General features: G+C 52.5%; 4 protein-coding genes across 4 annotated transcripts; 2 read left to right on the forward strand and 2 right to left on the reverse strand.

Moving 5' to 3' along the window:
- Positions 1–856: 856 nt before the first annotated feature.
- sec16 (COPII coat assembly protein SEC16) lies at positions 857–6416 on the forward strand (the record flags this gene model as incomplete). Its single annotated transcript, XM_001257600.1, has 2 exons — positions 857–5789; positions 5842–6416. The coding sequence occupies 2 exons, from the start codon at positions 857–859 to the stop codon at positions 6414–6416; spliced, it is 5508 nt and encodes a 1835-aa protein (XP_001257601.1).
- A 47-nt stretch (positions 6417–6463) lies between these two features.
- Positions 6464–8157, reverse strand: NFIA_050500 (checkpoint protein HUS1 family protein; the record flags this gene model as incomplete). Its single annotated transcript, XM_001257601.1, has 5 exons — positions 6464–6652; positions 6971–7047; positions 7120–7888; positions 7942–8060; positions 8115–8157. The coding sequence occupies 5 exons, from the start codon at positions 8155–8157 to the stop codon at positions 6464–6466; spliced, it is 1197 nt and encodes a 398-aa protein (XP_001257602.1).
- A 327-nt stretch (positions 8158–8484) lies between these two features.
- On the reverse strand, positions 8485–9810 carry hxkB (putative hexokinase; the record flags this gene model as incomplete). The annotated part of the gene is made up of 2 exons (XM_001257602.1): positions 8485–9327; positions 9391–9810. The coding sequence occupies 2 exons, from the start codon at positions 9808–9810 to the stop codon at positions 8485–8487; spliced, it is 1263 nt and encodes a 420-aa protein (XP_001257603.1).
- Positions 9811–11348: 1538 nt separating this feature from the next.
- On the forward strand, positions 11349–15833 carry NFIA_050520 (GAS2 domain protein; the record flags this gene model as incomplete). The annotated part of the gene is made up of 1 exon (XM_001257603.1): positions 11349–15833. The coding sequence occupies one exon, from the start codon at positions 11349–11351 to the stop codon at positions 15831–15833; it is 4485 nt and encodes a 1494-aa protein (XP_001257604.1).
- Positions 15834–16277: the final 444 nt, after the last annotated feature.

Consider the following 16277-nt stretch of genomic DNA (forward strand, 5'->3'; position numbering starts at 1 on the left):
AAAGAGGGCAAATAACACCATCCTATATGCACTTAAGAATAATCAAGGAGGAAAAGAAAGGGAGTCATTCTATCATCGCGATAATAATTATACTAAGGTATCTTTGGAGCCTAAGTAGTGGTAACTGATTCATGAGAGGTGGAGCAAGGGCCGATCACATGATTGGTGCGGGCCTCAGGCTCTGCCACGCAGCTGTGGCGCACTCAAACTGTTTATGAAACAGCGATGTCATAGGCGGAGAAGCTGCATATTGCTCTGCTCCTTTGAAGATCAAATTGTAGCAGCTGAGTGTCTTCAGATAATGAATTCTGGAGGTTGTTCCCCAGAAAGAGGAAGCAAATGAGAGTACACTAGTCTCTATCGTGATCACAATTGATGTACATGCAACTGATGACTGTTGATAGTACTCTGCAACTATGCGATGCAAAGTATACAATCCGGGCCAAGCACGTGACACGACATGCTAGGTGTTCTTTTCTACCCGGATCAAAGTCAATCCGCCCCGGATGACGGACAGGCCCAGACGGGGTAACCAAAAACGGAGAAAGCATCACTACTCCGTGCTATCTATCAGGTGTCTGTTCGGGTGCCGAATCTCAAAGCTTCATACCTTTCTACATATCATGGATATCCAGTCATGAATCCACAACCAGGTTCTGTCTTGTAATTTTTTCTTCTTTCTACGGGATTGCTTCTTTCCTCTTTTTACATGTTTTATTTTCCGTGTTTCTTGGATTCCTTTTACCATTGTGCTTCGCCTTGTTGACTCTCAGGGTCCCGGAGTTGTCTAAAAACGTGTCAGCTTCGTAATTTACAGCAACCGTACCGGCATTCGGCGAAATCCTTTCTTGCAATCATGGCGCAGCCAGAAGGAGTACTCGCGTGGAATCCAGCATTTCGACCTGAGGATAACGATTCCGTTGCGACCGATCTGGCCAGGTTGGCGCTGGATTCCAAAAAAGAAGTGTCAGAAACCACAGACCTTGACACCCATGCGTCTCCCTCTGCCGAAGAAGTCACTGAAGAGAATGGTCCTATTGAGTTCAAAGCCGCTATTTCTGCTGATACCGGTGACCAAGGTGCGCCCGATTTCGTCGACTCGAATATGCCCGCTGCCGATGACAGCTCGAAACCGGACATTGAAGAGCCCGAAGAACCCAGCTGTGACGAGTCGATTTCTATGCAGACTGATGAGCCCCGGGCAGTCGAAGATGTCACAGAGAACGTGCCTACGGAGAACGGCAATGTTGACATAACAAGTGGACTTCGACTGGAAGAGCATGTAGCAGAAGAACCACACTACGGGGTGCCGGAAAATTCTACTGGCTTGGCAAGTCAGAATGATGCACAGGACTTGTTTGAGGGCGCTGACACTGCCTGGATGGATGAAGCTGAGGGCGAGGAAAATGGCGCAACAGTCAACGGAGAGGCTAGCGATACCCGTCCGGGCTTCTGGGACAATCTCGGGGATAACGAACGCGATAATGAGGATGACTTCTTTAACCAGCTCAAAACGCAAACGAAGCCGATATATAGTCCGCCAGAAACAGAATCTCGGTTCGAAGAGGGAATTCCGCTACTCGGTCACGGTGCAGCAACACAAAATGATCATGCTCAAAAGGGGGAGAGCCAACTCGACGACGTTTTCGGAGGCGATGAAGATGACGAGAGCGGATTTTTTAGTGAAATCCAGAAGCCAACTTCAGCCGAAGGACCTTCCCACATCACGCGCAAGAGCACCAGTCAAGTCATCGATTCTCTTAATGCGGTTTCGGACTCTCCGTTCAGTGAACCATCGCCAACAGCCGTGGAGTTCAACAACGGTTTGACTGTGCCCACAGCAGACGGTGAAATCAAAAAGGCTCCTTCAGAAGAAGATCTTGCTGCACGATGGCAAGCGGAACTTTCCGATGATGCTGACGAAACTATGCCCACCGAAGATGATCTGGCTGCCCGGTGGCAGGCGGAACTCGATGATGACGATGATGACTTGCTCTTGGATTATGATACGACGAATGCACAGGGACCACCAGAGGCTGCCAATATAGATCATATGAACGACTCTTCAATCCTTCAGAGTCCATTCGGTACCCCGGAGAATCCTGCTCGGCCCAAAATGCAACCGGTCTCCTACACACCGCACCAGCCCTCTACATCAGGTCTGCTCTCAGGTATTCCTGCGCAAAATACTGCGGCTCAGCCCACCAATGCTTCCATGTCAAGTTACTTTTCAGCACAGGCTCCTCCGAACCCTGTTACGACTAGAGCAGAGAGTTTCGCAGAACGTTCGAAGGAAGGCTATAAGTCACCTTATGACCTTCCAGAGGATCTTGCGCGGCCTCGTCGGGCCGTTGCCAGCAGCAGAACAGTTGTTGCACAGCCCGGTACCGTACCGCAGCCGCCTCCGCGGAGCAGTAGCATACCTGCACCTCCTTTGAAGGCGTCAACAGTCCCTCCTGCACCGCTTGGAACCTCATCGGCAGCCCCAACAGCACCTCAGAAGAACTTCTTCGAAGAGCTTCCACTGCCGCCTCCTAGGCCCAAATCGAGGCCTGCGAGCTCTGGAAGGTATACACCTAATGCCACTGTATGTGCGCCGTCAGTACCGCAGTCGATCCCCCCTCCAGCGAATCCGTATTCGAATGTTCCGGGAGCTCCCCAGTCCAATATCGGACCCCCAAATCCACCCCAATTGCAGCAGCCGGAAAGGTTGGACCCATACTCAAATCTATTAGCGCCCAATGTACCAAGCGCACCGGCCGTTCCAAGCACTGCGTCGAGATACTCGCCAAGGCCTCCCGGTCTGCAGGCTGGTGTTAAGCCCCCTCCTTCGCCCAGATACTCTCCAGCCCCACCTCAGTCTACGAATGCTGCGGCAGCGGCTCCTCCTCGCAATCGCTACGCCTCACAACCAGCAAGTATCTCAGGGCAGGGAGCTGCTTTACAATTCCAACCACGCACATCGAGCCCTCTGGCTTACCATGAGAAGATACACTATCAAGATCAAGGCCAAAGTGAAGAGCGGCCTCAACTGCAACCAACAGCTATTCCTCCTCCTTTGAACCATTCGCATCCGTCAGAACAGCCGGTCTCCTCAGAAAATAAAGGCCCTAGCAGCGCGGACGTCTTGGAGAATATGCCTCCGGTATCTACCCGACCGCAATCGCCACCCAAAAATCCATATGCTCCTTCCGCATATACCAGTGAATTTGCCAAGCGCGCGGCTCCCGTATCTACCGGTCCACCAATCGCCGGAATGACTGGAGTCCTGAATCCTTCCACCGAGGAATCCCCGTTTGTCCCTCCTCGTCGATCCCAGACACAGTCTCCCAGTCAAACCCTCAGTCCCAGATTGTCCGTTCCATCGCTCGACCCTTTCCAACGGCCTGCTTCTGTGCATGGTTCGACGTCTCCGACGCGAACGGTTAATCCTTACGCCCCAGCACCAGTTCCCACCCACAACCGTGCACCTTCTCAAGTGCTTGAGTTTATCCCTCCAACTGATGGACAACAACTCGACTCTCTGGAACGGTGGAAGGGTGCACCCATTTTCAAGTTCGGGTTTGGTGGCGCTGTGATATCTTGCTTCCCCAAGCATATCCCGCGTTACTCGGCTGGCCAGGCAGCCCCGATGATCAAGTCTTGTCCTGGTGAGGTCCGAGTCAGCCAGCTGAATGACTGGCTTCCCGCTGCTGAGGGTATTGTGCAACATCCGGGTCCTCTGAAGGGCAAGTCGAAGAAGAAAGACCTGGTTGCTTGGCTTTCTAGCAAAATCGCAGCCTTCGAAAACGCCGATATCCCCGATTTCGATCGTCTTTCACCCGATGCTACTAAACGCCGTGAGGAGAAGACCCTCTTATGGAAGGTCATCCGAGTCTTGGTCGAGAATGATGGTGTTTTGGAAGGCTCCGTTGAAGCTCAGAAGTCTTTGCGTAACCTACTATTTCCCAACTTGCAGGATTCTGTGCCGAATCAATCGCTTGGAGATGGCTTTACACCATCTACAACTCTTCAACCCTTAAACGCGCCCTCTCAACCGGATGCTGTCGATCCACGGTCGGTAGATTCACTCCGTGATACTCTGGTACTTGGAGAAAGAGAGAAAGCAGTCTGGGCTGCAGTAGACAAACGTCTCTGGGGCCATGCTATGATAATAGCATCGACGATGGATAGATCGGTCTGGCAACAGGTTGTCCAGGAGTTCGTGAGGCGAGAAGTGAGATCGGCGACAAGCCGCACCGAGTCTCTAGCGGCGTTCTACGAGATTCTAGCCGGAAATGTCGAGGAAAGCATTGATGAGCTAGTTCCCCCTTCGGCCAGGGCCGGCTTGCAAATGATCAGCAAGGTTGACGGACATGGCACCGCCAAGAATTCTCTTGATGGCCTTGACAGCTGGCGGGAAACTTTGGGACTGGTACTGAGCAACCGCAGCCCTGACGATCAACGAGCGCTGGTTGCTCTCGGTCGACTGCTGCTCTCATATAACCGTACTGAGGCCGCTCATATTTGTTTCATTCTCTCTCGCGCCGCTGTGTTCGGCGGGGTCGATGACCCACTAGCAAATATCGTGCTTCTCGGAGTGGATCATCAACGCTTGGCATCCTCCGCTGCTCTGTACGACGACGATTCTATTCTGCTCACTGAAGCCTATGAATTTGCGACATCTGTGCTTGCGGGCTCGTCCGTGTCCACACTTCCGCATCTGCTGGCGTTCAAGCTAATCCACGCATGGTCGCTTGCGGATCGTGGCCGCAAGTCTGAAGCTCAACAGTACTGCGACGCCATCGCAGCCGCTCTAAAGGCAACCACAAAGCCGTCCGGCTATCACAATCAGCACCTGTTCTTCGGTGTGGATGAGCTATCGGCGCGCCTCAGAGAAACGACCAGCGATGGCGGATCATCCTGGATTTCAAGGCCCAGTATGGAGAAGGTGTCGGGCTCGATGTGGGCGAAGTTCAACAGCTTTGTTGCTGGAGATGACAGCGATGCAGCTTCCACTGGCTCAGGGAAGGCTGAAGAGATCGGACCCTTTGCCAGAGTCTCTGGAACTCCCACCATTAGTCGCTCACCGTCAGTATCCGACATCTATGGGTCCTACCCTGTGGCGGCGGCTCAGCCGTTGCCCGGCACTGGTCCCTCTCGCTACCAACCAGTGAGCCATTACGCTCCAAGCGCTTCACCAGAGCAACTTCGTGGTAGATCGTCTATGGACTCCCAGAGGTCTTCATCGTTCGGGTACCCACTAGGACAGCGACGAGGATCTCAGGAGCCTTCTACACCGGTTGACACGAACATGTTTCACGGAATGCCAATGTATGGCTCTCCGCCGGTTGCTGGCTACCAGTCCACGCCTCCACAATCATCCTACATGCCTTTGGCACCTGTTGCAGAGGATTCGGCATCTGGAGCTCAACAAGGGCCTTTCTCCGCATACTCTCAGGTCTCCGACAGTGCCCCGTCCCACCGGCCTTCTGCGTATGCACCGGAACCATTTGGTCATCCTTTCGATACCCAAGGTGTGTCTACGACGTCTCAACCAGACCAGGGCGGATATATGCCTCCTGCCAGCACGGGGGCCTACGAACCTCCATCCGTTGAGTCTAATACAGAGCCTGCGGACGGTGTTCGGGATGAGTCTACTGAAGAGGACAAGCCGAAGAAGAAATCATTCATGGACGAGGACGACGACGAGGATCTTGCAGCGCGTGCAGCCGCCATTCAGAAGGCAGAGAGGGCACGCCGGGACCGCGAAGCTGACGAGGCGTTCCGCAAAGCGGCCGAAGCAGATGGTAAGTTCCCATGTAACTGTTGATCTCTGCCGTGGCTAATTGATCTGTGTAGCCAAGAAACCCCCGCCCGCAACAGAGAAGAAGGGATGGTTCAGTGGATGGTTTGGAGGCAAGAAAGACGACAATAGTGGCGGTGGGCCAATCCGTGCCAAACTTGGGGAGGAGAATTCATTCTACTATGACACCGAACTCAAGAAGTGGGTTAACAAAAAGGATCCCGGGAGTGCTGCTCCAACACGTGGAACGCCACCCCCACCGAAGGGTTCGGCACCTCCCAGTAGATCAATGAGCGGCAGTGGTGGGCCACCACCTGCTATGGCGACGCCTCCGCCGACAGGGGCCTCGGGAAGCCGGCCATCCTCTTCTGCAGGCGCACCTCCGTCCGTGTCTGCTAGCCCAGCTCCCCCCTCGCTCGGAGCTCCGCCTCCTGCTATCCCACGATCTGTGTCAACGGGCGCAGTCTTGCCGACTCCTCCGAGCAGTTCAGCCGGGGCACCACCCAGGCCTGCAACGTCATTGAGCAATGCCAGCTCAATAGACGACTTACTCGGAGCACCGCAGGCGCGTAAAGGCCCTGCAGCCAGGGGGAAGAAGAAAGGCCGCTATGTCGACGTTATGGCGAAGTAAGAGCCTGATGGGCTGATCTTACTTCTTTCTCGACTTGATTTTTATTTTCACTTCTTGCAAAATGTGATATGCATATACTCGGTCCGGTCATAGAACCATTGATGTTGAGTTTGCTTAGAAGCTTGCATGCCGGGTTCGGCTTGAATGATAGCGGCCTGTTTTGGCGGCGCTTTGCAAGATTTCTCCTTGCATGTTTGCATATACGTCTGGCGCACACAGTTGCGCTGCACGACTTCCTATGGGAGTTGGAGATGATCATTTTGGGTCGTTAGATCCAAGCCGAATTCTTACAATCACCAAGGTTTTCTTTGACACCTTGCGACAGATTGGCTTACGTTTTGTATGATATACGATTTTAATTTGTCCACTATTGCTCTAATAACTAGCATTCTATGTATCATGTCTCATTATCGCAGCTTTGGCGCTCGCACCTTGCCCAAGCCTTCTAGACTCAGGCGGGGTCTCTGATAGATCAGACTGCATAGGAATTGATGTAATACTAGCAAGGGAAATTTTAATAATGGCATGGCTAAAATATAGCAACGGGAACTTACTGTCAAGCACGAATCCTCCCCATTCCAACTTTGTGGTAAGTAAACATACAGAATCAGGGCCGTCTCGTGGATGAAACCTGCACAGTAGAGTAGGCGTATTAGCACAAGCGTACAGTCGCAAGCATAGACACCACGGTAGTACAACTCACAGGCAACCACCTTCGGGCTCAGCCGCCCAATACTCAACACCCGACTCCAATCCTTAGCATCGATCCGCACCTTAGCCCACCCCGCCTCGTCATCACTCCCCAGCGCCCGCATCCTCTCACTGGGCAACTGCTCAATCTCACTCTGCGACATCCCCGCCGGATCCAGCGGCGGGTTCACGAGATCACTCCACACACTCGAGATGCGCAGCGCATCGGTCGCAATCGCCAGCCTCAGCGAGCCATGCATATTCGCCGATAACTCGAGCTTGGGCGACGTCAGCGTCGAGGACACAATCCCGCCGCTGGCAGCGGGTCGCGCGTCCCCCGCTAGCTTCGAGAAGCGCTCCGAGATGCTTTTCAGGTGTGCCAGGCTCGGGAGGATGATGTGCACGTCTGGATCGCGGCAGCGCGGCTCGTGTAGGCCTTCGACTGCGCTTTCGTGTAGGACCTTGACGGGGATTTCTTGCGTGATTACCGTTTCGCGTTCGCGGGGCCCCGTCACGCCTGCAGCAGCTCCTGGGGCTGCGGCGGCAGCGGTTCCATTGACCGGGTTGGTGATCCCGAGGGCGTTTGAGCCTGTTGTCCAGGAGGAGGAGAGGACGGTTAGTGCGAGGAGGGGGATGTTGCCTTTCTTTGTGAGGCGGAGTTGGGCGGAGGTGGCGCCTGTTGCGGAGCGGAGGGCGCGATGGAGCGCGCCGATTGGCACTTCGAGGTTGATGACTCCTGAGTTGGATTGGAGGGTGTAGGTTGGTTCGTCGAAGATGGCGTCCTACGCCGTTTGTTAGCTTGGGTGTGACTGACGCGGAAAGGGGCGTTGCGTACGACTGGTAACTGGGCCCACACTTGCGTGCCTTGGTCGGGGATGATGGTGAAGCGGACGATGCCATCTTCCAGGCGCATCCAGCAGACTTTCCCTAGCGATGAGAGGGAAGCTGTCAATTCTGTTGGTGGGGTGGTTAGTAGGAGTACTGATGATTGGCGACGGGGAGACGTACTGGTGAAGGTGACAATGTTAGTCAGTTGACTTCGAAAACGCATTGTGGGTCATCGCGTCGCTGCGAATACTGTCCTTGGAATGGTATTAGTTGGGCTACTTGAGGATATCTAGACTACTGTGATGATGCTGAGCTTTGTGCATTGATGAGTCCAGGCTTCAGCAGGCTGAAGGCGATCGGCAAGGGACAGCGCTAACTAGTCATTGCTGTGGGGAATCTTTTACTGTGGGCTACGCTAGTGGCCTAAGGCCGTAGCTAACGGTTTGCTTTGCTTTATCCAGCTGCTACGTGCTACCTGCTACAGACTGCCGTTGAAAATATCGTAAACCGCAATAGATGATGGAAAATTATCCCGTTTAAGGGTTAAAGTCTACTCTGTCCTGCTAAGAACAGTTCCATCCGATCTCTCAAGAGCCAACGCAGCGATCAACGCGGCGCCAACTCCAGACCCGTCTTCGTAGAACTCAAATACAATCGGATCCCCAAGGTCATCGGGCCATGCAAAAATATCACGGAGGGCCTGCGCCGCTCGCTTGCGGTAATTCTGATAATGACCAAAAATTGACCCATCAACGCCCACATGGCAGCGTTCGATATTGCGTTTCTTGCAGATCGCTGCGATCCCACATGAATAGAGACGGGCAGCACGCGTCCCAACCAACTCGGCCAGGTATCGACAGGCCTTGAGTTCGTGCGGAGCTGGATCAAGGCCCATCTTCTCCCACAGACACTTACGAGCGTTTTCCATGCACTCGCCGATATCCTCCTCCAGGGTTGGGAAGAGGGAAGCGTCCAGGGCATTTGGCTGGCGCAAGCACGAAACATCCTGACCTACAAAGAGAAGTTTGGCTTCGTGCAGTTCCAACATCACCAGTCGGAGCAGCTCCCCCAGGTACGGCCCGGAGACCATCTTCTCGTAAAGCTGCTGGCCTGGATGCGCGGATGTCCGGTCGATTTCATCATCGAATCGTGTCCGCGGCAGTATGCGGCGTGAATTATCAAAGGCACCGTACTCGGTGTTGATCGCGACGAGAGCATCGCTTGGTAGCCCGCAGCCTTGGATCTTTGGGATTGCACCAATCTCTTCCATGTATGCAGCGTTGCAACCGGTGCTTGCTATACTACCGATCTTGACCTCTCGGTCTCCATACGCCGCGGCGAAGAGCGTCCCGACCGTATCATTGATCAAAGCCACGACTCGGACGGGAATTTGCTAGTCAAATGAGCAATAAGACGACTAGACTTTGCAATCGGCTAGAATAATGAGGGAACACACCTTCCGTTCAAAAGCAGCCTCTAACTGAAATACAACATCATGACCTTCAACTCCAGATACGCAGAAATCTTTCGTCCAGCGCTGAAGGACCCCGACTTTTATAGACGACTGAATGACGGGATAGGAGAACGTAAAGGCAAGCGGCAACACTTTCGATCTTTCACTTTCACTGAGTCGTGACTGGAGAAACTTCCGCACACAGTCCGCCACGAAATCCCACAGATCGTCGGCTGTACCTTGCTTGATCGACTGGGGTATACTGTACTTTTCCTGGATGGACTCCATATCGCGATCACTACCGAAAAGCTCCGCCTGACTTACGCGCAGGTTGGTGCCTCCCATGTCGAGGATCAAAAACTTTCCTTGCTCCTTGCCCGTTGGATAGCCCATGACCCAAGTTACGTTCATTGGCTGTGGCATGATCTCGATCAGTTAGGGTCCCTTCAGAGCACGGAACCTAGATATTCAAATCTAGCAAGCTCACTAACGATATCGCCTCCTTCTGCGCTTAGGCCTTGAGGAATTGGTCAGTATGGGCATCGAAGAATGACGACGTCGTTCACCATGCCCCTAAAAGTTTTTTCCAGGCTGATCTGCTAGGTTCCAAACCTTTTTCCATTTCCTTGACTAAATGATCCGTGATCTTCCTCAGCAGGAACCTGTCCGCAGCGAACAGTTCCTCCAGTCCCTGAAGCGCAACGACCAGCCTCTCTGGTGCGCCGCTGAGTAGGTCGGGTTGAGTCCGGAGACCTTTTTCCATTGCTGTGCCTGAAAGAGATGGGCCTGGGGTCGGTCATGCAAGGGGTAGGACCATTCAAGATCTAGAAAGGAATCTTTGTTCTATCAATCGAGGTATTTGGATTTGGGACGACAAAGGAAGGGATATAGGGCTACTGAGGCATTCCGATAATCGCGTGGAATGAGAATCATGACGGGCGGATTCGAATGCCAGAGGCCATCATATTGACCGCATAATGAGCCAAGTTGCTTCTGTCCATCTGCAGATGCATGGATCGAGTGAGAGGCAGCTGTCAATATGCATGTTTCTTAAGTACCTCTAGCGATAAGTAAACGGCACACGCGTCGGGCAGAAAACGAGTGCAGGATGCATTTCATGGCTCGATGGAGTAGATACAAATACACAATACCCTAACGGGAAATTCTTAGTGCCTTTTAACAGGGAACTATCCAAAAATACTTTCTTCTGGCGAAACCCCCTGATGATTATAATTATTGGCTAGATAGTTAGTCAGTATCTACTAGTGAATAGTAAGGTCCACTTGAGTATCCGCGCGTCGCCGTCAACCCTTGGTAACCTAGCTAAGGTAGCTAGCTTAGGGATCTCCATCTCCAGGTCACCAACAACACCATCAAAACTCTCACTCTCCTCTTTTCTCCATGCATGCACAGATAATGCTGCTCCTGTTGATGCAAATGGTTGGTTGTTATCAATTCTGTCATTGAGACCCAATTATTAATGAGCTGGTCTCCGACAATACACTCGTTTCCCCTCTACTGCAACCACCCCGACTTGGTCGATCCAAGCCTTTCCCTCTTTTCCCCCGACCAACCTCATATCCCAGTCCGAGTGCCGTTTGTGACCTATCCGACCTGCCAACTCTTCTTCGTTCTCATCCTGTCTCTCATTATCGTCATAAATTATCTCTCGTTCCTCCGAATCATCTCCGCTCCACTTCCTCTGTACTTCGATTCCGCTCAATCTACTCCGTACGCTCTCGCTTTCGGTCCCTATACGCCTACCTCGCCATACGCCTTCGTTCAGCTTCAGCGGGATCGCGCCTCAGCATGCTCACTCAGCGGTATTCCCTCTCTCCTACCATTACTGATACCGCATCTCGACCTCCGTCTCTTGAAATATACATCCACTCCTCGGTAGTCTTTCCGCCCGGCCTTTTGTGAGCCGTCGATTCCTAGCTGGTGACGACCCCTTTCCCGAAATGGCAACCAGTCGTGTCAGCCCCGTTCGCCCATCGGTTCGATTCTCTCCCACCGAATCTCATCACTATCGTAAACGCTCATTATCTCGATCCCCCGACCGTTCTGCTGCTCCGAAATATGAAACAATTGACCCCTTGCTCAGCAACCTTTCTCCCGAGTCCACCTTGCTGGCGCTAACCTCCACCGATGCGGTACCAAAGAATGAGAAAGCTGCTCATGATATTCTCTGGAAGAGTATTTCAGAAGTCTCCCCGGCGGAACGCGCCCTGGGAATCCGCGCGGCTATAGCAGCTCAGAAGCTGGGCGAGTGGTATCGGGAGGTGCAGGCATGGGACTGGCCGAAGCGAGCCGATGCTGAACTAGGGAAAGGTTTCATGCCGCCATCTTCGAGTACTGTCGATTCTGCGGAACAAGTCTACTATGGCAGCCTACCCTCGGTTGTTGTTAAGCAGCACGAGGATCGCATTGAAGAAATCCGAGATGGAATGGAAACATTGGACGTTGACGAACTCAAAGAACATGTACTCAATGCCCACATTCCAGCGCGGTCTCGGCCCTCGTCATCCAATAGCACCCTTTCCGTTCCTCCTTTTCTGACCTACGTTCAACTGAGCGATTTCACTGCCGTCGTCACCGCTACTATTCTTCGAGCCCTTCCTCTTTTGTCCCGGTTGAACAGCCTCCTTACAACATGGGACATTCGACTATTGGTCCTTCGCCAGATTCCAGGCCTATTACGAGCTCTGCATCTTGCTCAGTCCGAGGTGGATTCTGCGATGGGCCTGTTGAAAGCTACCGCTCCTCCTTCCGAGAATGATCCTCTTTATTCGAGAGAAAACTATCACGCCAAGCGAGCTGGTCTTGAGGCGATAGTACTCTCGGCGGGCAGACGAATGGATAATGTCCTTGACGCGCTCGAGGGTCGAGAGGATTCACTCCCGGAAAGCTGGATTGACGAGCTGGAGGCTGTTGAGTCTGATTTTAGCACCTGGGTTATGGAAGCTGAAAAGCGTACGGTTGAGAATGAATGGCTACGCCTGAGGACGATGACGAGCAAATCGAAAGAATCCCAACGTGTGCAGAATAAACAGAATCGGCTGTCAAACATTCCTGAAGAGGAAGATTCTAAGTTTCCAGTTGCGGATTCATCCGACCCATTCCCGCAATCCAGTTGCTCGCTTCCTATGGAAACCATCAACGAAGGTGACGGTGACCAACCGTTGGTGGAAGCTATTTCTGATCCTGTTACGCACAATCAAAACTCTGCACAGGTGCTCAATACTCTAGATCCTTCTCAATCCCATCTTGACTCGAGTGAGTTTGTGAGTTTGTCTGGACCCGACACAGAGATATCGAATGAGCCTTCAGAACAAAGTACAATCAAAATCGTGATAGATGCTGTATCACCCGTCGATGTGGACATGTCTCAACCGGAGTCTTCGGAAATCATGAAAAGCTTCTCGGGAGACGACTCCAATAATTCTATTGGAGGATCTTCAGACGAGCCGTCGGATGACCACCCTTCTCAGTCGACTCCGTCCGTTTGTCAAGTTCTACCTGCAACATCCGAGGCCGCTTCAGATGAGGTGTCATTGGAAGAGCTTGGAGAGGCCGCAGCGCAAACTCATGAAAACACTACGGTGCCACAAATTCCTGAACAGGAACGTTCAGCTTTCATAGAACAATCTTCCGGAGAAAGGACGGACGACACAAGCTCAAGCGAAAAACATCAGGTCTCTCGTGACCTTCATTGTTCCCTGACAAATGACCACTTCATCGCAAACCGGCCTGCAGTTGAATGCTTATCTGTTTCATCCGAACTCCTACCAGAGAATACATCTCTTGTCTCACATGTTGAGGAGAAGTTATGCGGTTCGCAACTATCTGTATCTGCTCAGGAAGTATCATCTATCGCTATAGGGTCGGCGAAGTCCTCTTACAAAGAACACAAAGTACCCCTAGAAGAACCCAGCTTTGCCACTTTAAAGAACGATTCCATCCGAATTCCAGAGTCGGAAACACCCTCACTACCTACGACAGGCACATCGATGGAGCCGACTGATGCTGTTTGTGGGATCAAAGAGAATCAGACAAGCAGCACAACAGCTGGAGACAACAGTCAGGAAGAAAGGAAACAATTTTCAGACGGATTATCCGTCGTCGAGGCGCCTTCTGACTCTGATCGTCAGCTTACAATCGAACCATTGGAGGACAAGGTTGCTCCCACGGTCTCGAGCAACCTGGCAGAAGTTGCATTCAGCGAGGAAACAGCTGCGGCTGAACGGCTCGACCGTCAGGGCCTGAACGCAGATATAGGACGAGCAATTGACCCATCTGGTTCTGAGAAATCCTCGCCAATTGAGAATGAAGCAGCAACTCTGACAAGCGTCATAGCCGAAGCAGCTACAACTGGAGCGCCTTCTACTTCCATGTCACTCAAGAGAGAAGAGTCGTTTTCTAGATCTACAACTTCGTCGCCAGAACCTGCAAAGCCTGTGTCTAATTCTCGCAATGACAAAGCGTCTGCCGCTTACCCAGGCGAACCACAACAGGCTTCGGAGACAGTTCCTCCACCCAAGATTCGATTGGAAAGTCCCATAAAACTATCGAAAACCAGGCCGCAGAGCTTATATATCAGTAAAGGAAACTCGAAATCGCGGGCTCGACGAACTTCTACCGCATCTGCGGGCTCCCTTTCGGATTATCCCTCCCTTTCATCTAGTCCGGGCATCCGTGAACCTCGTACCGCGTCTTCGAATGGGACACCACTGCTTCTCGAGACACCACCACCGTTCCAAGACCTTTCACAAACATCTGATTATGTGTCAGTTGGTACCGACCATACTCTGCGTGAGGAGCGCTTGCGCCGTTTGGACAACCAGAAAGTTCCTAATGCAACCATGTCGCATAACCGGGCCCTGAGCCTTCCCCTGCAAAGATTCATCAATGAAAGACTTGACATGCAGTACGAGAGCGAGGCGGGGGTTGATTTGAACGGTACCTTCGGCAATCGACGAGCCTCAGTTGCTTCCGTTGACCTGCGTCCCCAAAGCGAGCAACATGCAACGGACTTACAATCACCAAAGGATGGCTCAACCGTGCCGACTAATAATCTGAAACTCCTCGCAAGTCAGCACATGGAACTTTCTCAGAGAAGACAATCCACTTCGAAACTCGATGACGCTACCCCTAAGCCGTCTAAAGCCTGGGCAATCAACGCGAACGCTTTTGCCAGAAACTCTGTCATTCCAAGCCCTCCGTTGGAACGTACTGTTCGTAACGACACCGTTCGTATACGAAAGCAAATGACCACCCATCCTAGCCTTGAGAACATTGGTGCATACAATTCCAACTCGCAACCTTTGGGAGACGCTAGCTTTCCAAGAAAGGGAACATCGAGATCCTCGACTCCCAGTAAACAGATGAGGAGGCCGAAGAATCAACTGGATGAGAAAATCAGCTCGATACTGGACACTATTCCTGCCCGCATTCACCTAGTATCTTCTGAAGACCGCGAATTTGACGAGGCTTCTGTGGCCCCTTCCCTGCCAGTGAGACATGACGAACGGTTCCGCTCGATGACCCCACAGGGAGCCTTATCGCGCAGCGGCACGCCTACACCTTCATTGACGCTAACCGCGGCTCCCTCTCGCAGAAGGCATTCTCATGCGCCGGAAGATGGCTCCGTGAAGTTGTATCATTTGCATCGAGGTGGGAAGGCTGCTCCTACCAAGCTATTCATCCGCACCGTAGGAGAAAAGGGTGAACGTGTGATGGTTCGTGTTGGAGGCGGATGGGCCGACTTAGCCGAATATCTCAGGGAGTACGCTATCCACCACGGTTGTCGGGCTGTATCCGAAACACCGCGCGCCGAGGTTCAAGGCCTCTCTTCCCGCGGGATCCCCGCCCGTACATCACCAGGCAGCACACTCACACCGACTGCCAACACTGGACGCAGGACACCGTCCCGACCCGCGTCCGTTATAAGTAATCGGCCCTCATCTTCGCTTGCGGTTCGCAAAACACGGCGAGTGTCGAACGTGTCAGATCGGCCGGACTTCCGTTCCGTTAGTGCCGGTCAGGCATTGATGACCTCGTATTCCCCATTGTCCACTGTCTCCTCGCGCCGACGGCTCTCGATGTCGTCTACGAACTCTTTCGGTGCCACATCATTCGCAAGTGAAAATCATCGTGCAACCTTCGCGAATTCGCCGTCGATACCCCTGGGTCTAGCAGGCCCAAAACCGAGATCCCGTCGTGTCTCAATCAGCCCGGAGAGCGAGGCATGGGTGGAAGATGTACTTGGACAAGCTCGAAGGAGCTCTTCCTCGAGACCGGTCAAATATGTCTTACCACCGCATGAGCAAGAGCCTGTTAGCGCCAGAGCCCGGACCTTGCCCAAATCCAGAAGCATCAGCGACATTGGCCGAGCTGGTTCCAGTAGGCGTGTTGCACTTCGCGGGTTGGGAAACCCGAGAGACTGAATTGGCCTCCTCACCATATCCACATCTTGATCATCCTTTTTTAACCATCTCATTGGCATCATTCCTCGTCAATCATCTAGCGCTGGCGTTTTTTTAAGCTTGTTTGTGGGTTTAGAACAAACACTGTCGTCAAAAGCGTTCATGCATCCGTACCTTTCCCCCTTTACTCGGCACTATTTTCCTTGTCATCTGCCTAAGGGATCCATACATTGTTTCCTAGAGGATCTTCTGCCTTGATCTGTTCGGGGACATCATCAGCGGGCATCTTCCATTTTCAGCATAATTTGCGTGGCGTTTAGATGGTCTTCTTCTTGTTTGCATTGTCGTTCGTGCTTTTTCTATTGCTTTGCAAGGAAAGATACCCTCGGCTGAGGTTCGATAGCATGATTTATTGTCTTTTGGCGCTATTCAATTGACTACAAGTTTGTTGAAGGCATGAAATGG

Source organism: Aspergillus fischeri, genomic scaffold (genome assembly GCF_000149645.3).
Source record: "Aspergillus fischeri NRRL 181 1099437636266 genomic scaffold, whole genome shotgun sequence".
In the NCBI taxonomy this organism is placed as follows: domain Eukaryota; kingdom Fungi; phylum Ascomycota; class Eurotiomycetes; order Eurotiales; family Aspergillaceae; genus Aspergillus; species Aspergillus fischeri.